Here is a 25,720-nt window from a genome sequence, read left to right as displayed (position 1 = left end):
CTGCTAGGGGAACTTGGCTTGCATGCCAGTAGAGAAGGCTTTGCATGCCCACTCCAGCACTCATGCCACAGGTTCACCACTGTCCTAGGAGTTGAACCAGCTCCCAGTAGTGCCACTGGCTGGGGACCAAACCTTTGATAGATGGGGCTTTGCGGGACATTACTCCAAACCAAAGCACTTGCCTGGGGTTGGGATGGAGACAAGATGGCCATGATGGATAAAAGATATAGGGCTTCATTCTGGGAAGTAAAAATGTCCTAAAACTGACTAAGGTGATGGCTGCACTCATCTATACATACACTAAAAGCCTTGGATTGTGTATTTTACACGGGGGTTGATTTTATGATATGTGAATTATACTGCAATAGATCTGTAAGAAAAATTTTTAAATTAACTAAAAATGAATTGTAGACCTAAATGTAAGAGCTGAAACTCTTAGAAAGTTTGTAGAGTAAAACTCGTCGAAAATGTAGTAACGAATCTTCACAGTCTTTGGTTCAGCAAAACCTCTTAGATAGAAATATCAGGACAGACAATAAGAGGAAAATATCCAAGTCAGACTCTGTCAAAATTAATGTTTCTGTGTTCAAAGGACTGTGAAGAAAGTGAAAAGACTGCTAATAGAACGGAAAAATGCCTGCAAATCATACGTCTCATAAGGGACTGGGATCCAAAATGGGCAACATACTCTGACAACTCAATTTTTTAAAAAATATGAGCAATTTGGTTTAAAAGTAGTAAAACATTTAAATAGACACTTCTCCAGAGACCACGTATGAATGGCCAATAAGTACCGCATCCATTAGGAATGTGCATATCAAAACTATGAGCTACCACCTCACAACCAAGAGGATGGCTAGAGCCAAGACAGGTAACATCAGGGAGGCCAAGGATGTGGGCTGATGAGAGCCCTAATACCACTATTGGTAGCAGGATGTGGAACAGTGCCACTACCTAGCAAAACAGGTAAGTGACTCCTCAAAATCTTAAACAGAGTTACTGTGTGGCCTGACAGTTCTACTCCTAGACATCTACTCAAAAGTAATGAAACCAAGCCTGGAGGTGTTGCTCCAGGCTTCAACACTTGCCTAGCATACCTGAAGCCCAGAACTGCCAAAAATAAACAAAAATTCAAAAAAGAATCATGAAACTGTATGTCTACACCAAAAAAATGATAAGCAGGTATTTATACATAATTTCATGATTCTTTTTTGAATTTTTTGGTAGTTCTGGGCTTTATCGCCTACATGCACATTCCTCAGTGGGCTTTGTTTGAATTTTTCCCACCTCTTTGTCCTTGTCAAGGCCTTATCTCTGGCATTTATAGGTTGGTCGGGAGGGACCTTATGGACAAGTTTCCTTGGAGTTAGTGATTAAGTAGGGGGATGCAGCAATATAGTGGCCCTACAGTGGAAATACATACATATGTGTTAAATGCATAAGTGTGAATGTATTTTCTATAATTTTCCTTTTAAATTAGTAGCTCCCTCCCCCATTGTATTCTTTGTACTTCATCAGAGATAAGGAGGGGTTACTAGGTTTCATGCTTCTGGCTTCCCCTATGCTCTACCTGTCCACCTCCCCTCTTGTCTTCTTAATTAATTATTAATTAATTTCCATTATTTGCAACGTGGGTCTTCTTACTTCTTGTCTGGAATTCCCAAAACAAGCAATAGTACTAACATCAAACATCCCTCTCCAGTTTTTATTTCTATGCTGAATATCATATTTGCTCTGTTTTATAACAAAGGAACTTCACCGTAAAATTTTGGCATTTCATGGTTCATTCTAATTTAATCTTTGTTCAGCTGAACTTGTTCATTAATGTGCCTTGGCAGCATCACACCTAAGCCTATCCTTTCTGATTATCTGGTACAAGAATATGTTCCTCAAAGCAACTTTGTAATATATCACACTGCCTTCCCATTTTCAACATTATCAGTGAGAACACCGATAACAGTTCAATCATTTTTCTTTCTATCCAGGACTGACCTCAGGAAACAGAAGTCTTGTTTAGCTCCAGGAGGTTTCTCTCTGTTTCTTTGGTTGCTTTACTTCCAGGTGTCTCCCTCCACCTCCTTTGGGAGCTCTCGCTCTTCACATCTTCCATCTCCTGTATCTGGCTGCCTGTGTCTGTCTGACTCGTGGCTCCATGTCTTGTGTGTGTTGTGTTGCAGCCCCTTCTATTCCCAGCCCCTGAGAGTTGCCCAAAACTTTCATGCAGAACAATTAGACTTTTGTCTTCCAGGAAACTGAGTAGGTCTCAGAGTGACTGTTCTCTTTACTTTTCTCTGTTGAGATCTTTAATTTATAAATTGGTTTTTTGGGGGGAGTCTTCCTACATTGAAGTGCATGATTTGCCTCCCCAGGACCTATCATGTCTGTGGCTCCCACTGGCCAGCCTGTCAGGGGCTCTCAGCCACTGAGGAAGGATCACGGGCATCTGGCCAACTGCTCTGTCCCTGTATGGAAGCCCTGTTATCTCCTTGCCTCACACTGGCACTGTGGCATCACTGACCCTGGGGGCTGAACCTAAGGAGCCGGGGGCGGGGTAGGGGGCGCAGTGGCAGGGACAGTTCTGTCTGTACAGATAAAGGAGCTGACCTTGTTCCCAGCAAACTTCACCTACAAAGACATGGACACCACTAAAGGCACTTGTCCCCTCGCTGGCCCCTTGCTGATACTAAAAAACTCCAACTCTATTAAGCTCTTAAAACCATTAGTGAGCCAGGCGTGGTGGTGCACACCTGTAATCCCAGCACTCAGGAGGCAGAGGCAGGAGGATTGCCATGATTTTGTAACCACCCTAGGATATATAGTGATGTTCAAGGCCAGCCTGGACTAGAATATGAGACCCTGCCTCAAAAAAAATTCATTAGTATCCTTGAGCTGCCCAGTGGTCAGGAGGAGCTCATTAGGAATGCTAACATTGCCATGCTTGGCTATGGTTAAGGAGAAGACAGTTCCTGCAGGAATTGTCCAAGCTCCCAGAAGCACTGGCCCTACTTACATGTATATTGGAGATGCCTGGACTACTCCCTAAGGAAACAGAAGGAAATGCTTTGCATACTTGTGCACATTGCTGTCCCTGCCAACCTGGACATTACACAAGCAGAACAGCCAGTTTCTTAATGTCTGAGCAAGCAGAATGCCATGGCAAACCACAGTGAGAAGTGCACGGGATGCACCTTCACGAAGCATCTCAGATGCCCTTGTGCTGCGTGACAGGGCACGCTTCCCCCGACGCCTTGTCCCTGAGTGATCCTGTCCAGCTCCTGCTCACCTGTCACAATCCAGAGAGTCTCTCTGGGAGCCAGGGACACCATGAAAAACAGCAGGGACCTTTGAAGCAGGAAAACCCCAAGATCCAATTAAAAATATACAAGACTTAATGATTTAAAATATTCCTTCTTAAGGAGAGACTGAAAAGGAAGGAGAGGCAGGAATATAAGTAAAAAGTGTGAAACCTCAGGTAAATTCTGGCTTTCAACAGGCACAAACTCTTTTCTCCTGTCTCAAGGAAATTAATGGTGTTTTTGTTTTGTTGTCATAGCTCAAGATTGGTCAATAAATGAACCAAAAGAAAAGTAAAATATGACTGCCCATTATGGTGGGATTAGTTCCACTAAGGTCACTGAATGTAAGCATAGTTCTTGGATTTGGGCTGTTTCAGTTGCGTCAGTCTGTAATCCTGCTGTTGCTGGAAGATCAAAGGGGACAGTCCCTTGGCAGTTGCTGCCTGGGAGTCCTTGCCCATGTCTGCTGCTGCCTACTGCCTACAGGCATGAAAGCTTCCTGACCACCACAGGCAGGACCCATGCACAGCCCAGGAGCACACACTGACCAAGCTGATGACCAGGCTGGGGTGACTTGGTAGGTGTCACACTTCTGACTTCTGGATCGGCACAGTGGGCTCTGTGGGGGACAGGGCTCAGGGTTAGATCCGACAAGGGAGGTCTCCAAGGCTTCCCTCTCCTTTCCTTCTGCCCAGGTGACACCATTCCCCTCACAGGACCTCCCCAGTGCAGGATTGGCCAGTGACACATTGACCATGTCATGGGTATATCAGTGACAGCACAGGCTGCTTTCAGCTTCCAGGCTAATGCACAGCTTGGTTTTCACCAGGACTGCTTCTCCTCTGCCCACTAGGTGGATGGAATGGAACCCAGGCTTCCCCTTGAGTATAGATGCCAAATGCCACAAAGATTTACCCCGAGACATCCAGTTTGACAGCGAGAAAGGCGTGGACTTCATCCTGAATTACTCGAAAGCGTGAGTTTCCAAGTGCTTCAGTGGCAGCATCTCTCCCCTTCCCACAGGACCTGGGCCTGGGTGGTTGTCAGCCTGGCAGCTCCTGCCAAGTTTTATCATCTTGGCCAAGGGTGGGTTCTTAGTGCCCAGCCACTGAGGTGACCTGTGTTCAGACAGCCAAGGCCAGGGAATTCCAGCTCAGGGTATCTTTGGGGGAACACCCTGTCACCACCCATATGGCTACCCCTCTGGGGCCTGGCTGTCACTAAGGTGACCTTGCCGTGCTGATTGGGTGCTAGGCTTCCCATCCACCCATCTCAGTGCCCCCACAGTCACCATCCACTCTGCAGTTAAAGAAGCTGTGCATGGAGGGTGGTCCAGCACTGCCCACAAGGCACCTTGAGGAAGTTAGCAGATACTCAGCTCTGTGCTGCTAGGTTTTGCCCCGAATCACTGCAGCGCATCCCTAAAGAGGCAAGGCCTGAGATCCTGGCTCAAATATGGTCCATCCCATGGGGAAATCTGTACACTTCAGAGGCTGACAAGGACCCCGGAACCTAGTGCTATCTGATCATACCCAAGGGTGCTAGGAGCCTCTCCCACTTACATTCTCTCATTGGTGGGCCAGAAAGGCTTCACTGTCAAGGGCACTTGGCCTGGCTTTGTCACTGTCTGGGAAGACATATGCAGGCACCACAGGGCAGGAAGAACCTGGCCCCGCTCATAGGACCGCTGGGTTGTGACATTTCCTGGTGCCTCTAGGAGGGGTACCTCGTGTGCTTACTGTTCACATGTAGGCTGATAATATGGGCATCTGCTTTGAGGGACACTGCTACAGAGCTTCATTCCTAGGGTGCAGGACTGCACAGGAAGGGACGAAGCCCAGGAGAGGTGACGAGGGTCCAGCTCACCCTGATAGACATATGGGCTAGGGCAGGAGCAGAGCACCCTTGTCCTTGTACTAGGACCTGTGCTGTCCTGTGGGCCATGTCCTTGCATTGCACTGACTGTGAACTGAGAGTCTTATATAAGAAATGGCATCTGGATCAACAGTACACATGTCCTCCTCATCCTGTCACTAAACAGAACAGCTGTCACCTCAAATCAACAGAAATCAGGTGTTTGGGTCATGAGGACTAATTCAAAGGTAGCTGAACATGCTTAGGTCTGGTGCAGATTCTGAATCATTTTACCAAGCTGTGTGGCCTCTGTGGAAGGTGCGGGTGCCAAGGAGAGGAGAGAGCAGCCATGGTGGGGGGTGGCTGAGAAAGGCAGCAGCTAGGGACAGCACCTAGTCTCCATGGAGGAGGAAGCGGGGCAGCAAGGCCAAGGCCGGGGACTCATGGCACTGAAGGCAGCTGTGAGCTCTGCATGGGAAGAAGAGAAGCCCACAGCCTGTCACTGCCATTCTGCTTGGACTGGACCCCATGGGTCATGGTGCTGTTCCCTCTGCTCACATGTGCTGCCCACAAGTGCTGTGCTGCTTAAATATTTTAAAAACAGTCCCCTCTGTCTTAGTCACTTTCTCGTCCCTGGGACACAATACAGTTTAAGGAGGAGGAGTTTATGTCACCTCGTGGTTTTAGTCCGTAGTTGGCTGGCTCAAAGGCAGGAAGGCAGGGTAGAAGGGTCTGGGCGGAGAAGCTGCTTGCACTGTGGTGGCCATGAAGCAGAGAGAAGGGAGGAGCCGGGGGGTGCACCTTTCCAGGCCACACCTCCATGACCACATCTTCTGTCTCTTAATCCAACCACCTGCCACAAGCCTCACCTCTGAGTGCCAGGCTTTGGTGGGACATCCAAATATCAACTATAGTACCCTCTTCCTGCTAAGTGTTGTCTATAAAACGTATTTCTGTGTATCTGCCCTGTTTACTGACACTCCCTTGTCACTTAGAGGAAGCCCTTCACAGATTCTGCTGGCATCTCCAGGGTGCCAGAAGCATCCTCTTGCATCTGAGGCTATTATGAAGTCAAGCAAGACTTCCTCACATTTATGCACTGCAAAACTTGATAGCCTATCTGATACTCAAGATCAGCACTAGTGACAGGTGGGCAGTGCCCAACGCACTGGTACATCCCGGGTGGGTGCAGATATGCAGATATGAAGCACAGATGGCACTGGGGCCACGAGGTCCTTGTCAGTGCAGGACCAAGGTGAGGCTTTTGTAGGACCATGCAGCCAAGGATCCAAGGCCAGGAGGTGGCATAGAGGCCAGCATGTATGGGGACAGGTGGGACCCTGGAGGTTGGCACTTGAGGTATCAAGAAAGGATGAGACAGTGCTAGGAGGCCCCTCCTGAGAGTCCAGGCCTTTGGCTGTGGCCACCCTGGGCACTGGCTCCACGGAGGCAGAGAAGGGTAAGGGGAAAAAAAAGGAGAAGAAATGTGAGGAAGGGCAGGGGAAAGGGGCTGCTGGGCATTGTGACTTCATCAGTGGGAAGTGAAAATAGGTCAGAGTCACCCTGTTCACTCCAGTGCTTTGTGGATGTCAGGCCAGCCCACACTTCTGGTCCTTTTAATAGATGGAGTCACAGCACTGCGAGGTTCAGGACTGTCCCGAGGGCCTGTGCTGGGATGACGGCCCAGGGAGCTCGCTTGTGCCTGCGGGGCCTGCCCATGCAGCATCTGTGCCTAGACTCTGTGTGCATGGTGGGGGATGAAGACTCTAAGTTTCATGTGACCCCTCCCTGAGGAGCTAAGAGCCAGTCTCTGTCCTCCTGGACCAGCTGGGCACAGGCCCTGCTGTGGTCAGCGAGTCCCCTCCCCTGGTGCAAAACTGAAACTCATGGCCAAGGTCACTGTGAAGCCCTTCCCTATTGAACCCCCACTCTGGACAGCTTGGCTTCCGGCCACTTCTGGGAAATGAGCTTTTCCTCCAGCCATCTGCTGCACCCAGAAAAGGGCCAAGCCCTGCTCTATGAGCTCTGTCCTCACCCCAAAGGCAGAACCTCGAAATGGAAAAGAAGAACTGGGAGAGGGAGTGTGGCTAGGGGAAGTAAATGCTCAGCCACGTCGGCATCCACTCAGAAACCACAGAAAAAGGCTGTGAGATAGGCATCAGGTGCCTGCCAGCTGTGTTGTTACCTGGCCAGGCTGTCACTTGGCTATGACATTGCCTGACTGTGCCCCTTGAACCAGCCAGATGTGCTGTCCGGGCTGCACCTTCGTCTTTTGTGCAAACTCAGATCTTTGAAGTCCTGAGTATTCCTGAAGTATACAGAAGTATTTTGCCTTTAGTTGCCAGGCAAATATTCCCCTCCCAACTCCTCTTCTTCATGGCTCTATGGCTTCCCCTAAGGATGGCCACACTCTACCCACTTCAGTGCCAACCTCTGCCTTATGCCAGAGGGCCCAGCCGGGGAGGCTGTGAGTCACTCCAGCTCCCCACAAGGTCCTAGGGTGACCACCCTGGCACAGGATCTCATTTCCAGGCACCATGTGGTGCTAGGCCCTCCTCAAGCCCTTGCACAATCTCAGAGGTCTAGAAGGCCTCTCCTCCCACAGAAATAAATCCTTTCCACCCCACTGGGACACCAGAGACCACAGAAGGTCTGATTCCTCTTGCTGCACAGGGATTGTGCCCACCATGCCCAGATAACCAAGGAGCTGGTCCAGGAAGGAGGTGGCCAGGTGGAAAGGGGGCTGGGCTGGGGCATTACATTCCTGGGCTGGTGATGAGGCTTCCCTGCTTGCTTGGATAGCAGGACAGTCACAGGTGAGAATGTGCTTTCCTCTCCACAAGGGTAGGTCAAAGTGATGCAAGCACCAGAGGTGGAGAGAACCAGTCAGTCACTTTCCTATCCCTGAGACACAATACTAGATTTAAGGGAGAAGAGGTTTAACTTGGCTCACAGTTTCCAGGGATTCAGTCCAGACACAGCTGGCTCTACAGCAAGAGCATCATGGAGAAAGGGCATGGTGGAGGAAAATCTCTCACTTCATGGAGCCAGGAAATAGAGCAGGGAACAGTGCCAGTGCGGAAACGGGCAGGGACTAGACATGGACGCCAAGGCCATACCTCTGTGAAGCACCCAGACACACCCAGGAATGTGCTCCACCAACCCCCTGGGTGGCCTGCAAGCCACCAAGCCTCATCAACTTCACACCCAACACCTCTTAGAACCATACTCAATGTCCAAATAAGCCCATACACTGCAGCTCTCCAGCATACAGCCTGCCTTGTTGGCTGCCTCAAACACACCACAGGGCATCTCCCCTGGGACAACAGAATTGATGAATCTTAGCTCTCTGTCCTGTCTGCCAGGTCCACTCTGGCCTGAGCCTCCAACTCCAGACTCTGCAGGGAGCCCCTGGACGCCCCACTTGCCCCAATCACATGTCCGTGTATTTCCCGTCCTCCTCCTTTTTGCTGCGCATGCCAGAGAGAGACTGAGGCAGTGGGTGTCCCAGTGAGGCCTGGTCAGGCTTGCCCAGCCTCTGTCCTGCCCACACCTGGGATGCGTAGGAGACCGAGAAAGGCCCTCCCCACTCCACCTTTCCTGGGCTCATCTCAAATGGGGTTGTTCAGGCCACATATCTCACCTGTTACCTACAGCCTATGAGTGAGCATGGTGAGTTCCTGCTGGGCCATCCTGTGTGATGAAGGTTTGAGCTCATGTCCTGCTCAGCACCATGCCCAGAGCCAGGTCCAGGCAGGAAATGAATGACCTGCACACTCCCAAAGCTGGGCCCTGGGTAGCAGTTGTATGGTGCTCCCTGGATGCTCACACAGAATTGGCTGCTAAGCAGCAGTAGACACCGGGGAATGAGTGGGACAAACAGGGCTGGAGCTGACTCAGTGGACCAGTGAGTGTGTGCGGGGAGACAGGACGCAGTGGGTGGATGTGGGTTGGGATGAGTGCGGCTGAGGACAGATTCGAAGTTCTAGGCTCTTCTTGGGGCCCCTGCTGGCCCCTTCACAGGCAAGGGTCATGTAGGTGCCTGGGTCACCTGGCTGCCTGGGAACTAGGGGGCACAGCGCCTCGTGAGCACCGCCCTCTCTGTCTGCAGGATGGAGAATTTATTCATCAACCGCTTTATGCACATGTTCCAGTCCTCCTGGCATGACTTTGCTGACTTCGAGAAGATCTTCGTCAAGATCAGCAACACCATTTCTGGTGAGTGTGCGTGGAGCCCTGCAGTTTGAGGACAGGGGGACATTTCCCCGTCTTACATTTGCCAGGAAACAGGCAAGAGTGCTCCACAAACTGCAACTCGGGGGTATGCAGGCCTCACCACAGTCACCCCAACCCGGGGCCTAAGCCACCCTCCTCACAGTGATCACTTCATGCCCAGAGGCCCCAGTGGGACATTCCATCTCTAGCACCCATGACCTCATTTCATCATCAAAAGCCTCAGGAACAACAAACATTTTCTTTACACAAATCAGCCATTAGTGATACTTGTGATCCAAGTCAAGGTGATATTCACCTTGTATGGAAATGCTTGTTTTTAAAGTTGGAGACTTTGGACCTGGATGCGTGTCTTACTGTCTTGTGGCTGAGACACAACACCTGACACCCATAACTCTAAGGAGGAGAGGTTTATTTTGGCTCATGGACTGTAGCGGTTTCAGTCTATAGTCGGCTAACTTCAAGGCTGGGTGGAATGGCTAAGGGGCATGGCAGAGGAGAACAGTTCATGGCATTCAGGAAGCAGAGAGAGGTCAAGGCAGGAAGGGAGGGAGGAAGACAGACCCTTCCAGGCCACATACCTAGTGACCCACCTCCTCCACCAGGCTTCCCCTCCCAATGTCATATTTAGCTATAAATTAACCAGCGGACTACTCTACTGATGAGTGTCAGTCCTCATGATCCAGTCGCTTCCCAAAAGCCCCACCTATGAGGCTTTGGGGGATTCCAGGTGGAAACCCTAACAATGTGCTTGGTAGAGCTTGGCATCACAGTGGGCAGTGGTGGCATGGGAAGGACACACAGCCACAGGAATTAAGGAAGGAGGTATACGGAGCACAGCAAAGAGCCTTGGGTGACGCCTCTCCAGTGTGCTCCCCTCCCCCGTGCTGAGAGCAGCTGACATTTGGGAGGGGAGGGTCCCCTGGAGTCTGAAGCTGCTAAGGACCAGTAAGGGTGGACAGCTGACAGCAGGACCTGACTGGGTGTCTCCACAGCAGTTGGGCATGGCAGATGCAGCCTGTGGCCAGCTGGCCTTCTGGTTCCCGGGAGAGGGGGCCTGCAGAGACTGCTCTGGGGTGGTGTCAGGAGGGCTGTGTCTCTGCTGGCCTCTGCTTGAGCTCAGTAGCCCAGCCTCCTCTCTAGAGCGAGTCATGCAGCACTGGCAGGAGGACCTCATGTTCGGCTACCAGTTCCTGAATGGCTGCAACCCTGTGCTCATCCGGCGCTGCACACAGCTGCCCCCGAAGCTCCCAGTGACCACAGACATGGTGGAGTGCAGCCTGGAGAGGCAGCTTACCTTGGAGCAAGAGGTCGAGGTAGGATGTGCGGGTGGGGTCAGAAAAGCCACCTCCTACAGCCAGCTGGTCCCCAGGCATCACCTCCAAGCCTGGCCGGCTGGCCACTCACATGAGATCAAGAGACGGGCAGCCTCCTTCTTTTCCTGGTAGCAGTGATGAAGGTCCTGGGTGTGGTGTGGGCCATCCTCGGTCTCATAAATCAAGATCTGAAGAGCTGTTCTCCATGAAGCTTGCATCTAGGAACTTGATGCCACAATTTTCAATATAAATGTCAAGAGTTACAAGGGCTGCTCCTGGCTAGGGGCTGATGGTGGGCCAGGCACGTGACAGGGGTTTTGTACTTACTGTCTTAAATTGCTACCTGTGAGGAAACCAGAGAAAGAAGCAGCCTTCATGCAAGAACACTACTGGAGATGACTGAATTTAACCCCTCTAATGAAAAATGCTGGTGTTGCTCCTGCCTTAGCCTTCCCTAGCCTTTCCTGGCCCCTCAGTTCCCAGGCAGCTGGAGTGGATTCGGATCTACTCCTCCCAAATCTGGTGGGACCTTCTACCCTGGGGACTGATGGTCCCAACATTAGCCTTCAGTGTCTCTGCACCTGCCTATGCTGGCTATCCATGCTGAACCCAGCTTGACAGGACCTCCTGCCACCCAGCCCCCTACCCCCACAACAGTAATCCTCTGCAGATTTAGTTGCTGAATACGGTAACCTTGAGTCATAGCTGTAGGTTTCAAACTTTAAGGAATAACAGAGCCTTAAATCCAGAGCATCCGAGCCTTGAAAGGGCCTGGCAGCCATCTGTGCCCCCACCAAGAACAGGCCCCTCCTTGGCCCCAGACAGGCATAGCCTTGCCCTGGGGGTTCCTGGCATTTCCAGAGGAGGTGAGCTGAGGAACATTTTCCCTTTGCTGCCCCCTTGTGGTCCTGATGTTCAGCTATGGTTAGAATCTGGGCAATAATCCAGGAATCTACCAGCCACAGGGACTGTCCCTCGCACACACACTGATCCTGTCTCGGCTGTCCCCTCTTCCCTATCAGGCACAATGCTTAATTCCAAGTCATTCCCACCACCCCTCTTTGGTGGCCCCATAGCAATCTATGGTAAGGTGTGGCCTAAAACTTGTTTTGTTTTATCCCTACCGTGCTGGTTATCTTTGGAACACAAGTAGAGAACTTCCTCTTTTTTGACACAAAATATTTGTACATTTTCCTATGGTTGGTTTTGATCCAATGGTACAGCTCTTCAAGACTGCTGTGTGTCTTAGACTTTATATTAGGTTCTTTGGTTTTGAGTAACAAAGTCAAACTCAGTCTGGCTTAACCCAAGAAATACCTCTGGTGCAGGCAGCAGTGAAAACAGCGAGAGCAGGCACAGCCAGATCAAAGTGCAGGTGAAGACTGGCCCTCTTTCCCCACTGCTCTGCCCCTAGGAGATTGTCCTGAAGAGGGTGCTCCCTGGGGGTATTAATGACACCAGCTCTAGACTCAGCTTCCCTCGGTTTAGCAAACACCACCCACTCCCAGAAAGGAAGGTCCTGTTGCCCACTGCCCCAACTGATGTCTCTGCCCCATCCTCCTGGCCAGCCAGTGTCCTGAGATAGATTCCTGCTGCAGTCAGGACCAGAGAGTGGGGATCACTTGCCAGAAGGCTCGAGGACAGCTGGGTCGGGGTCAGTGCTGGTGTGAAGCAGGGTGATGGGGGGGCGGTTCAGGACATGAGGCACAGCCCGGTCTTGATCCCAGCTGGGGCCCAGGTGCCCTGAAGGCAGACTGTGCTCCTGGCAGCTGCAGACTGGACAGCACTGCACCCTCCTCCCTCGGAGGACTGAGGGGCCCCATGCCACACCCCTCAAGAGGAGAGGAAGGGAGGAGGGCGGAGTGTGCACAGGTTTAGGTGAAAGTGAGGCCCCAACCCAGCTCAGACTCTCCCCTCTGTGGCGCCCCCTGAGGGATTCCACCTCCGCCCCGGGTTAGGATGCAGCGCCCCCTAGAGGGCACCGGGATTGGTCCAGGTGTTAGCGGGTTTGAACTTCTCACCCATTAACTCTCCTGTCTCAGCCTGTGACAGACCTTGTCCGCCCCGCAGCAAGGATGTCCCAGCCGTGACCTTATGGCCATGGGCTCCTGGAGTGAACGGGGGGGGTGTGGGTCCCCTCAAAGGCAGCGGCCTCCCGCTGACAGTGACAAGGCCTGTCTGCTTCCCGCAGCAGGGCAACATTTTCATCGTGGACTATGAGCTGCTGGATGGCATAGACGCCAATAAAACAGACCCCTGCACACACCAGTTCCTGGCGGCACCCATCTGCCTGCTGTACAAGAACCTGGCCAACAAGATCGTGCCCATAGCCATCCAGGTAGGTGGTGACAGGCTTCTCTTTGGGGCTGTCTTCGAGACAGGAGGAAAGGGCCCAGAGAAAGAGGTGGGAGGAGCTCTGCCCCTGTGCAGTGTCCCCCTCCCCTCCAGCAGAAAGACTCCAGTCCCAGAAGCCCAGACCCCACAGTGGAGGGAGGGCCGGCCCTGGCACATCTGGGCCCCCACCCAATGCATCTTGGGCCCAGCACTGGGCCAAGGACACGGACTGTTGTCAGAGGAAGCCTGAGCTTGAGAAATAGAGTGAAGGGGAAGGACAATGACAGGTAACAGTGGGAAGTTTCTAGCCTCCTGTTGGCTGCCTGAACAGTGGGCCACCACAAGGCCTGTAGGTGAAAGTCAGAGTACAATAACTCCACAATCTGGTTCTTTGAAAAGTCTGGAGACTGATGGCAAAAGAGAGAAAGTGAGGGCTGGAGGGGAAGCTGGTGCAGTGCTCATGCTATGCAAGCATGAGGCCTGGGTTCCACCTCGAAAACCAGAGCTGTGCATGGAGGAGAATAAGAAGGGAGAGAGTAAAAAGAATAATTGTGATATCAGAAGTTTTAAACAGAGAGAGTAACTGTTAGGAAAAAAAAATAGATACACTAGAAGAAACAGTTTTAAAAGCTAAGATAATATAAATTAGAAGAAACTATGGAAAACAGGCCAGTTTCCACACCAGCAGTTGGAAAGTTGATGAAACTCTAGACTGCATCCCTGGTGGGTGTGATGAGCACTGGACTTAGCCGGCCTCTGCGCAGTGGGTGTTCCCAGAGCCTTCAAAGGCTCATCAGCCCCCAGATTCACTCCATGCCACTAGTGTAGCCTCTGTGGGATCCAGGGGCCTGCAAAGGGAGGCTGAAAACCAAGCTAAGTTACCATCTAGGATTTAAAAAGAAATCTAAAGAAGTCACGAGTACAGAAAGTGAACATAGAAGTGTGACAATGAGCCCTAGGCTCCAAGGAAGTTACTCCAGGTGGTTCAGGAGAACTGCCCGTGATTCATTCCACCAGTGAGGGAAAGACTACAACTGTGTCAATCAACAAAGCAAATGTCATTCGGAAAAGTGCAACTCCATTTTTTATTAAAATCATAAATAAGAATACTGACTTGGGGCTGCAGGCAAGTCCAGGAGGACCTTGTGTCCTTGAGGTGGGAGGCTGAGATTTTTGCGTAAGGAATGTGTCTGGAAATTAATTGACAGATGTATGGGGTCTGCCTGATGTCAGGAGATCAGAATGAGATATGTATGTGCTTGAGAAGGACTTGCGATATCCTATGGGAACGGGGAACACATGGTGTTGTTCAGGACATGATGAGTGGTTAGATCACCCAATGATGGATGCATGGTTCTGGGGTGTAGCTTACACAGTGGAAAGTTTGTGTCCCACTGCAGACTCCCCACTCAGTGGACTGAAGGCTTTAAAGAAACAACAGGAAAATTATCCTGATTCCCCACAGAGCACTTTCCTTGCAGGATAGAAAGGACCGGTGTGAGGGCACAAGTAAGGCTGGCTGCTGCATGAGGACAGGCAAATAAGTAAAGTATAAAGTGAAAAAGTGAAATAGGAGATAGGAAACAGTGGATCATGTGTGGACTAGGGAGATTTTAAAAGTAAAACCAAGAAGTCTTGAGGGAAAAGCAGACATACTTGGTTACATAAGGTCTTAAACACTGAATGGTAAAATGCACTACAAGCAAAGCCAGATGGCAGTAATAAATTAGGGGAAATAACTATGCTACAAGTGCCAGCTAAGGGGTGAATATCATTAACGTACAACATGCAAAGAGCTCCTGCAGATTGATAAGGAAGGACAAACACCTCCTAGAACAATGGGCAGATATATACAGAGGGCTTCTCAGAAGAGGAAATGGAAATCTGGCCATCAGTATATGGAAAATTCTCAGCCAGCAGTTAGGGAAATGCAAAGTAAAATTAACAATGAGATACCAGGTGGACAAAAACAAAAGATGGTGAACACCGAACTGCCAGCAAGGAAAGCCACCTTGGTGCTGCCTACAGCCCAGGGCAGTATCAGTAGCCTAGCAACCTAGGTGTTTGCAGCTGGTACCATATCTGGGCCAGCACCTGAGTAGGTCCTGCAGCACCTGGTACCCAGTGTACCTGTCATGGCTCTGACAGAGTAGGTGATGTGAGGGTCACGGGGTTGGGCTGGCATGCCCAGGGCCACTGGAGACAGACTGGGTGGGGGATCTAGGCCAAAATATGTATCATTTAAATGTCCTACCATCCAACAAGGGTTCCATGGAACAGGAATGCACCGGCCTTTCTGGGAGGAAGAGGATGCTCTACCCAGCTAGCACGTCCCACATCTTTCAGTCAGAGTGTTGGGGACACAGCACATTGGTGTGCTGGGAAGGATGATGATCCACACTGCTTGTGGGGGATACAGACTTAAAACTCTCTAAAGCAGGGAAGAATAAGCCGAGTAACCTTCCATGGCCAGGCCACAAACTGTCACACCTTCAACATGAAAGTACTGGATCTGTCCTTGCTGACCTGTAGATGTCTCTGCCATGTGTTGACAGAGTAGAAAGGCAAGACACAGGGACTGATAAACAAATAGGATCTCATTTATGCAAAATGGATGCAAGAATCTAGGACACTGTATACACAGACAGATGCTTGTGGGGGTGTGGGAGACAAAACATGGGGTTGTGACTGGAAAGCCTGGTCCTAACACGGCAAGGGCCAGCAATGCTTGCTCCTCGGTTTCTTCTGTCTTTGATGAAAGGTCTTAGATAAGACACATAGGCCACCATATAGAGTATAGGCAGAGTACATTATAAAGTGATAGATTTTCACAGTGAGAGGGAGAGAGAGACAGAGAGAGATACACCTTCAGGTGGCATGCAGTTGGGCCAGCGCCAGCATGGCAGTTGCCCTGAGAGGTCTCCGGTGCCATTTATGGTTAACTGAGTCTGCAGGGAAACCTTTTCCTTCCTCTGAGGCAGGTAACTCACCACACCATGCATTCTAGGCAGGGCCCAGCCATGGGAGTCTGTGGGCCACACAGATTATGCCAATGAGTGAAACAGCAGGCAGATGAGGACCCTGGGGACTGTGAGCACTGGGACACTTTCAAAGAGGAAGAACATTGTTCTGTGTGAGTGCTAGTGGAATTTAAGCAAAAGCTCAGGTTCTGGGACACGAACAGACCAGGCTCGATCACCTGCCCTGATGCATCCATCAAGGACCCAGTGGAGGGGAGGTGGGAAAGGAGCTTGAATCAGCACAGCTGTGCCAGAAGCACAGACAGGTTCAAGATCTGTCTTCAGGGGCTGAGGAACACTGAAGTTTCAAGAAAAAGAGTGCAAAGATGAGGGTTGGGGTTCACATTGCGGATTGGGCAGTGGGCAGGCTAGGTGGCCTGGCTGAGCTATGTTCTGGCTGGTGGTGAGTTCAAAACTGGTTCTGCGGTGGGGAGGTCCAGAGAAGTCTTGATGGCCTGGAGGGGCAATTGGGTCCTGTCAGATGGGGTCTGCCCTAGGTCCTTTCTGGGGTGATCTGTATGAGAGGCTCTGCCTTTCCTGGAGTCCAAGATGACTGCAGACTCAGGACACTGACTACAGAATTCAGGCATTGCTCCAGGAGTCTAGAACAGGACACTTTAGAAGCTGGCCATTGGATGACCCTGAAAATCTTGAAGATTCCTTAGTTCTATTAATCCTAATGTCCTCGATCTTGAAGGGGGATGAAACGGGTTATATAAATATGTAAGATCAATAAATCCTGTATTCTAAATTTTTAAAACAGATTATCTTTGTTATTTATGGCTTGTATCTAGATGTCCCACCAAAGCCTCATGTGGTCATAGGTGGGGCTTTCTGGAGGTGGCTGGATTTAGGGTGTGATGCTGGGATCAAGGGCTTGATGCTGAGATTGATTCACTGTGCAGTGCTAGGATTAAGGGCATGGGTACCAGCCTGTATAAAATATAAGGGACAGTAATCACTTCAGCAACACATATACTAAAATATAAGGGACAGAAGGAGCATCACTGGTTACTTGTTGCTTGCTGCTTGCTGCCTTCTGCCTGCTTGTTATGTGATGACCCTCTGCCATACCACCCTGCCTTGGAGTCAGCCAACTATAAACTGAAACCTCTGCAAACTGTGAGCTAAATAAACCTTCCTTCCTTTACCTTTGTTGGATATTTTTGTTTCAGCAATGAGAGAAAAGTAATTAAGACAGAATTTGCTATCAGAGAAGTGGGGTCATTGTTGTGACTGTACCTGACAATGTGGTTCAGGAGCATTTGGGAATTGCTTGTGGGAAGAGTTTGGAAAGGTTTGGAGATGTTGGCTGAAGAAGCAGACTTGGTTCTTTAGGCTATACTTGATGGGAAAGTCTGTTCAGAGCTGAGAAGACCAGAAGGCTGATAGAGACACTGCCAGTAAGATCAGACTCAGAATAAGGACTGTTGGGAAGAAGGACTGTATTGGCTGTTGGACTCCAGAAAATGTGTATTATGGGTTGGCAGAAAGTTGTCTGCATTTTGCTCATGTCCAGAGACTTTTCCCAAGACTGGGATTAAGGGCATCAAACTAATTAATCTGGCAGAAGAAATTCCAAAGCAATCTAATGTTGAGGCTCTGGCATGGCTACTGTTGGGGTCTTTTCGCCAGATTTATGTTGAGAATCAAAAGCAAAGAGTCCAGAAAAATGATTTTAAATGTTTTGAGTTTTGCCAGAAAGGAAGCTCTGGTAAAGTTGTGGCTTGCAAGGATGGAACAGAAGAGAAATTGGTCTCTTAAAAGACTACCAAGAAAATATCAAGTATTTCAGAAGAGGACATTAGAAAAGGTGGCCTGAGGGCATCACAAGGAGCAGCAGGATTCCAGACTTTGCAGCTTCAAAGTTGCAAAGGTGAAAGACTTTGCTTTGAGAAGAGAGCTCTAGAGTACCATTGTGGTGGCCTAGGAAAGTTGTTCTTCAGCATTTGGTTCACAGGCACTCAAAACCTACAGCCAAGAGAAGGAAGCCTGGCTACTGCTCCAGTTGGCAGCAGATCTTGGTCTCATCCACACAGTGCTGGTTTTAGGCACATGCAAAATGCAAGAGTTGTGGAGTCAGGAAGGCTTCCACGCAGATTTCAGAAGAAGACCTGAGAGGCCAAGCAGTGTGCCCCTGACAGGGGAGTGTGTGAAGCTGTGAATGTGAAGCTGAAGGTGCAGTGGAAACCCCAGAAGTTTGGAGAACATAGATTGTCCAAGGGAAACTGCAAGGAAGGAGCGGAACCAGCCCAAGAAAGAAGCCATGTAAACAGTGTCACAGGGGCAAGCCCTTTACAGTTCACATCTTGCCACATATTACCTTAGATGCTACCCACGAAACTATAAGACTTACTGTTTTCCCTGTTTTGGTCCATTCCACTATATCCCCCTAGCTGTACCTTTTGGGATGGTAGTGTTTGTCTTGTGCTATTGTATGTTGGAAGTATTTAACTTTTTTTTTTTCATTTGTACAGGGGCTCAAAGTTAAGTTTGCCTTAAATCTCAGAGGAGACTTTGAACACGGACTTCTCAGCAATGCTGAAACTATTAGGACTTTGGCAACTCTTAGAGATGGACTAAGGATGGGTAGCCTGAATAAAATATAAGAGACAGAAAGAGGGTCACTTATAGCTTGCTGCTTGCTGCTTTGTGCCCACCCTGCTTTGCCACGGTCTGTTTCTCCTCTGAGATTCCCCTCTGCCATGCTCCCTTGCCTTGGAACTGGCCAACTATAAACTGAAGCCTCTATGAGCTGTGAGCTAAACAAATCTTTCCTCCTTACTTTGGATGTCAGGTATGCTGTCTCAGCAACTCGAAGAGTAACTGTGACACTTCTTAAGTGTTGCACATGCCTATGTGCAGAACTAACCAGGAACCTGACCCAAAATTTTAAAGTAATAAAAGAGATAAATAAAAATGAAGGTAGTGGCCACATACTTGGTGCTGCAGGCCCAGCCTCTAAGTCCCTGTGAGAAGAATACAGATGCGAAGTTCTCCAGCCTCCTACCTGGTAATCCAAATTTTACCTAAAAATTACCTGACAGTTAAGCTGGAGAGCTAAGCTCATTCATAAACAGTACTGTGCAGATAAGCAGCTGCTCTTCCCTCCTCCACCTTCCATGTCCTCCAGGAATAGCCAAGGCAGCTGCTAGAGCTGTCCTGTCCCTGCCTGGTGCAAGAACTGAGACTCAGCTGGTCCAAACCAAGAGCTACTCTAGTTGAAAAGTACAACAGTAATTAATATTTGTGTGTGTGTGCATATATATATATATATACATATATATAAAATGAACATTTGAATATTCAAATTTTTAAAACTTATTACAGAAAAAGACCATCACTATGCATCTCCCTCAATATACTCTCTGTTGCTTGGAGAAGCTGTTCTGGAGGTCCTCTTTGCCAAGTGTCTGGTTGCTCTCCATTTACCTTTCATGATCATTTTCATTTTGGAGAAGAGCTGGAAGTCCAGTGGTGCCAGATTCAGTGAATAAGATGGATGAAGGCACACTGTGATGTTTTTAGGAGCCTGCCTTTCTGTTGCATGGTACTTGGCAGCAGCATTTACCATATTTCCAGTCATTCCTCATAAAGACACTCATGAAAGAGAACTTCCAGACCTGCTTCAGAAAGTGGCAGGAACGATGGGATAAATGTGATCAAAGCAAGAGAAAGTATTTTAAGGGGACTAATGGCAATGTGTCTTCTACTTTAATAAAATTTTATATTGAATCTTTCACCACATATTTTGATCACCCCAAATTTCAGAGTGGGGAAACTATGTGGAAAATATTATTGAATAATTTTAAATTTGGCCTCATATTGAGATGATATTTTGAATATATTTGGTAAAATAAAATTAGACTATTAACCTATATTTCACCTGTTTTCCTTTTATATTTTAAAATGTGTCTTCCTGAAAAATTGACATTCCCTGTGGGGCTGGCATTACATTTCTTTTAGACAGCTCTGTTTGGATTGAGGGACAGACAAGGAAGTTACCTGCTAAATCCCTGCAGGATGAAGCCAAGTGTCAAACAGTGGGCCTCTCTCCCATCTCCAGAGCTCCCCTTTCTCGCTCTTGGCTCAGCACCTGTGGTGATGCAGTGCTCCCCCAAGTCACCTTAAATGCTAGCACTCCAGACCTTCCTGTAGATACTAGTGCCTTCCAGCTTTCCCATCTCCCCAGGCCTGCTCTGTCAGGTGCTGAATTGCAGGAGCTCAGAAAGAGCGATGTGCTAGGCCCTGGTTTCCACCCCCACCAAGAGGATTTTTTTTTTTTAAGTGTGCTTTTCAGGAGAAGATCAACACAACCTGACTTGCATTTTAGAGCAAAGCTACCTTGGCCCCAGAGTGGATGGAACTGTCAAGGAAAAGGAATGGCAGCACACTGTGCCTCAGGTCCAGCTGCTGACCAGGCCTAGCCATCATTCTGATCAGGACTAGTGGACTCAGCTCCAGGAGGCCCTGGGCACTGGAGAAGCTCATGAGGGCAGGAAGGGGAGCTGAGCACTGAGGAAATGCTGAGGACAAGCAGCAGTCAAGGGCAGTGGAGAGGGAGAAGTGTGAGCAGGGGATACAGTCACTGCACTGTACTCCCGAGGCAGTGCCCAGGCCACCTCTGCCAACACCCCTGTCCTAGAAGAAGGAGCCAGAGCCCAGATGGGCACATGTACTCAGTGACATGGTTGGGACAGGAGGCACCAGTCCTGGCTCCTCCTAGAACCTCCGTAGTCTTCCCGAGGTCTGAGAGTTGCTGCTGAAGATGCTTAGATGCTTCTGGGATTTCTGGGAGGCAGTTTGTCCTACAGCTCCTCTGGAGAAAAACGCACCAACACCTTTTCTCTTTTCAACCTGTCAGCTCAACCAAACCCCAGGAGAGGAGAACCCTATTTTTCTCCCTTCGGATGCAAAATATGACTGGCTTTTGGCCAAAATCTGGGTGCGTTCCAGTGACTTCCATGTCCACCAGACCATCACCCACCTGCTGCGCACACACCTGGTGTCTGAGGTGTTTGGCATTGCCATGTACCGCCAGCTGCCTGCTGTGCATCCCATTTTCAAGGTACAGCCAGCTGCCGGGGGAGGGACCTCACTACCTGTCAGGGGCTGGTATGTGGGAGTAGCTTCAGGGAGAGAGCCCTGGAGAGATGCTCAGGAGGCCAAGGCAGTAGCCAAGTGCAGATGATGCCACAATGCCATGGTGATCACTGAAGCCCTGTCCCAAGTCCTTGAAGTTTCTCAGCAGGAAGATCAGCACCCTGGGCTGGGCTGGGGTGCTGTGGCAATCCTCTCTGAGGTTCCCTGTCCCCCAGCTGCTGGTGGCCCACACGCGGTTCACCATCGCCATCAACACCAAGGCCCGAGAGCAGCTCATCTGCGAGTATGGCCTCTTTGACAAGGTGCAAACCCCAACCCTGTGCCCCCACTTACCTGGGTCTAGGTCCCACTAGGAGGTGGGCTGGGGGCTTGTCCTTCCTGAGTTGATCATTCCCCCAACTTGGTTTGCCCCACATCCCCACCCTGCTGCCCCAGTACCCAGGGTGCTGGCTCAGTGGTGCCCCTTCCTGAAGGCCAACGCCACAGGTGGTGGCGGGCATGTGCAGATGGTGCAGCGAGCCATGAAGGACCTGACCTACAGCTCGCTGTGCTTCCCTGAGGCTATCAAGGCCCGGGGCATGGACAGCACGGAGGACATCCCCTACTACTTCTACCGAGATGACGGTCTGCTGGTGTGGGAGTCCATCCACAGGTGCACGGGGTTGGACCTGGGGAGCCAGAGGACGGGGCCAAGAAGGGGGTGGGGGCTGGAGAGCCCTGTGGACTGGACTGTGGGGGTGGTGTTAGGACCACCAGGAGGGAGACCCTAGGAGGTGCCTGGGACTGGACGGCCATGCTGATCAGCTGCCCATCTCCAGCTTCGTGGCTGAGGTCGTGGGTCTCTACTATGAGAGTGATCAGGTGGTGGCAGAGGATGTGGAGCTCCAGGCCTTCGCCAAGGATATCTACGTGTACGGCATGCGAGGCAGCAAGGCCTCAGGTGGGCATCACACTGATGGGTGTCGCTCTGCTTGAGGTCGGGTGGGCTCAACCCTGACTCGCAACTCCTGCTCCCCAGGTTTCCCCAAGGCACTGCGGAGCCGGGAGAAGCTGACCGAGTACCTGACCGTGATCATTTTCACGGCATCCGCGCAGCATGCAGCCGTCAACTTCGGGCAGGTGGGCAGCCCTGACCCTGACCCTGACACTAACCCTAACCCTGCCCAACCTACCCAGGGCCATATGACGCGTCCCCGCTGGCGAGGGGCGGGGCATTGGGAGGGGCGCGGAGCCCCGCAGTCAATTGAGTGCAAGTACCCGCGTGGGTCGTAAGCTGCTCCGCAGCTGGACTCCGGGACCCCACGTGTGTCCACGCTGTGTGTGCCCAGTACGACTGGTACTCCTGGATCCCCAACGCACCCCCTACCATGCGGGCACCGCCGCCCACGGCCAAAGGCGTGGTGACCATCCAGCAGATCGTGGAGACACTGCCTGACCGCGGCCGCTCGTGCTGGCACCTAGGCGCCGTGTGGGCGCTGAGCCAAGTGCAGGAGAACGAGGTGAGGAGCAGGCGGGGACAGGGCGCTGGAGGACAGGCTCCACCACTCCATCCTATAAACCAGGAGCCTGGGTGCCAGCCTGCAGGGGCAGAGGGGAACAGGTGCCATCAAGTCCCAGGCCTGAGCGAGGGGCAGGAGTGGCTTGGTGCTGTCCCACTCACTGCCAGTAGAGGGTGCAGTGTGCCCATCCCACTTCCCGCAGTGACAGCTAAACTGTTCGATGTGGTCCCTCTGACCGCCAAGGGAAGGGAGAGAAGAATCCTGGCTCCTTCCAGAAAGAGGTGCACTCTTGTACCCCACTGCAAAACAGGGGTGCTTCTGGGTGGACACAGCCCTTGGTAGGATCTTGGGTGTGTGGAAAGCAGGAGCCAGTCACCAGCCTGGTGCTGGTCCCTCCTGGCCATCCTTGTACCTGTGTCAGTGTGATGTATTCCGAGGCGTGAGATCTCACGGACTGAATTTCCCCCCTCACACCACATCCAAATCCCACTGCTGTTCCACCTGAGATATTCTGGTTTTGTAACCTAGTAGTGCTTTCACAGATGAGTCCAGTATTACTGTGCACATCTTTGTGAGTAGGAACATGAACACAGGCCCCCAGAGGCTCTTGCCTGCAATTCCCTGACCCTCAGAGCCCTTGCTCGGGGCCCTGCAGGCCTGGAACCCAAGTGGGCATCACTTAGGGTACCATATCCAGTCCCGCTGGCACCACTTCTGGCTCTGTGGCCCCAGAAGTGGACGTGGTCCTTCCTACTTAACCTGTTAGCCAGGTCTGGGCCCTGGAGCCTCTTCAGGGAAGCAGCAATGCCCTGGCTTTCAGTTTCCTTTTGTTTTTGGTGGACACATTATACTCACACATACTTCTAGTTCTGTATGATGTCTATGCACACGCACGCACAAGCACACACACACACACACACACACACACGGGGTAATGACCAGTCTATGTGTTTAGCAGATCCAATACCTCACACACCATCACCTCGTGGGTGCACATAGGCTCCAAGTTACTACAAAACATGCTTTACAATGTTGTCAACTGGAGTCCCCTGCTGTGCCACAGCCCACCAGAACCCTCCTACTGCCTGACTGCAGCCTGTACCCACTGACCTGGCTCTCCCTACCTCTCCCCCTGTGGTAGCCACATAGGTGTTCAGACTCCATTTTTAGTGGGACCACGCCATCCTTCTGTGCCTGGCTTATTTCGCCTACCAAAACATCCAGGTTCACCATGTTTCAAATGACAGGATGTTGTCGTTTTTGTGACTGTCTCTTCTGCAGGTGGCAGAGGGTAGAGGAAATGGGAAGAGAGCAGAAGCTCCTCTGGGGAGTAGATCCCTGGGGTCGGGTGAGGCCTGGTTATGGGGTCCCACGATACACGAAGCCACCTGTCTGTCCATTTCTGGCCCTCAGCTGTTCCTGGGCATGTATCCTGAAGAGCACTTCATTGAGAAGCCCATGAAGGAAGCCATGGCCCGCTTCCAAAAGAGCCTGGAGGCTGTCGTCAGTGTGATTGCAGAGCGCAATAAGAACAAAAAGCTGCCCTATTACTACCTGTCCCCAGACCGGATCCCCAACAGCGTGGCCATCTGAGGTCAACCCTCCAGGAAGATCTACTGGATACCGGCCTTGGGCAGGTTCCTGTCACACCTTGGTGTGCTGCCTTCACTCCAGGCTGTTCCAGGACATGGAGGGACAACAAAGCTTCAGTGCCTTTTTCTGCTCTGCCCTCAAGGCCCGAGGATCCCATTCTTCAATGCAAGCCCTGCAAGCCTCAGCCCTGCCTCTGCCCAATGCCCAGCTCAGGGAGTGGCCAAGCCGTTGGCGACAGCACAACAGGGTAACCAGCCTGTTCTTACTGCAGATGTGGGGGCACTTCCTGTTCTACTTAGGGTTAATCCGTTTGTGCCTGTAGTAGGTGCCCAAATAAATTCCTGTTGAGTGAATTAAGAACAGGTTTTCATAAAAACAAAGTTCACTTGAAACAGGTCTTGTTTGACCTGGTATGTTCCAGGCACCCCCAAACAGCTCGTGGCCCACCACCACCACCACCTAAGGCCCCAATTGCTATGACTGCCCAGGCAAGGGCCTGCCCACTACCCTCTGGCTGGGAGGTGACTATCCAGTGCCTCCGCCCCTGGAGAAGCCTCCTTCATCCTCCAGACAGAGCTGCTTTTTCCCCAGGGCTTTGTCCAGCCTCACTATCACCCTTCTGTGTGGTCTCCCCCACGGAGGGCACCCTGGAAGGATGGTGATTCCACCATGTCTATTTCTGTGCCAAGGGCTGGCATTAGCCCTTGGGCCTCCTCCCTCTTCCTTCAGGCCTGCCTCGGGAGCAGGGCACTCATCTTCTCCTAAGGCAAGGTTCACAGCGTGACTTTCCCAGGCCCAAAAGTAGCACTAGCCTGAGCATGGGGGCAGCTGTCCACTCCACCCCACCTTCTAACACATACCCAGCCCCAGCCTCAGCCTGGCTTCTGCATTGTGGTAGCAAGGCATCCAGGGTTCTAGCACGTTCCCTTATGTGCTGGGCCAGCAGCTCAGTGTAGGGAAAAGGTCCCTACCAGGCTGACCTGTCACGGGAGGAGGTATGCCACGCTCCTGGTACAGTTTTGACCCTGGGAATGGCTACAGTAGAGCCTGAGATCAGCCCTTCCCACCAGACTCACTACATCTGACCCTTGCGAGATCTTCTCATCACCCTGTGGATGACCTTCGGACATGTCCTGAATGTCTGGTCATGGCAGAGGTGCTGAACTTAATGTTCCAGCTTCAAAAGCCATGAGGAGGGACAGGAAGGACAGGGAAGGAACAGGAGACAGGAGTGGAGGAGTGGGTCTCCTGTACAAGGAGAGGGGAGCCAGGGTTCTTGGGGAATAGGAGCTCAGCCAAGCCTCGCCGCACAGAAGGCCTGTATCTGGTGGAGGTGACAAGGTATGAACACAAGCACCACTATGTATCCAAGGTGTGGAGCTGAAGCCATCTGTCATTTAGTCACTGGATATCTGAGTAGCAGAGCTCACTGCTACCCCAGGAGAAAGAGTCCCAAATTCTGCACAAAGACT

General features: G+C 51.0%; 1 protein-coding gene across 3 annotated transcripts in view; it reads left to right on the top strand.

Annotated features, from left to right (window-relative positions):
- Positions 1–24,726, top strand: part of Alox5 (arachidonate 5-lipoxygenase) — a 46,425-nt gene extending 21,699 nt beyond the window's left edge. Inside the window, exons 4-14 of one of the 3 annotated variants that reach the window (XR_779920.1) lie at positions 4,150–4,272; positions 9,262–9,368; positions 10,527–10,699; positions 12,891–13,037; positions 20,918–21,121; positions 21,372–21,458; positions 21,630–21,808; positions 21,975–22,096; positions 22,175–22,275; positions 22,430–22,655; positions 24,069–24,145. Coding sequence is in view for 2 of the 3 variants with exons in the window: in XM_010622482.3 (XP_010620784.1) it covers positions 4,150–4,272; positions 9,262–9,368; positions 10,527–10,699; positions 12,891–13,037; positions 20,918–21,121; positions 21,372–21,458; positions 21,630–21,808; positions 21,975–22,096; positions 22,175–22,275; positions 22,485–22,655; positions 24,069–24,248 (1,594 nt within the window). In the remaining variant the exon portion in view is untranslated. Of the gene's footprint in view, positions 1–4,149; positions 4,273–9,261; positions 9,369–10,526; positions 10,700–12,890; positions 13,038–20,917; positions 21,122–21,371; positions 21,459–21,629; positions 21,809–21,974; positions 22,097–22,174; positions 22,276–22,429; positions 22,656–24,068 lie in introns of all 3 variants that reach the window. The other 2 variants (XM_010622483.3, XM_010622482.3) reach the window with 2 other exon arrangements.
- The last annotated feature ends 994 nt before the right edge of the window (positions 24,727–25,720 follow it).

This window comes from Fukomys damarensis, unplaced genomic scaffold, assembly GCF_012274545.1.
Source record: "Fukomys damarensis isolate Sample0158 unplaced genomic scaffold, DMR_v1.0_HiC HiC_scaffold_1, whole genome shotgun sequence".
Taxonomy (NCBI): Eukaryota; Metazoa; Chordata; class Mammalia; order Rodentia; family Bathyergidae; genus Fukomys; species Fukomys damarensis.
Note: the sequence above shows the minus strand (reverse complement) of the source record. Positions and strands in the feature narration are given on the sequence as shown.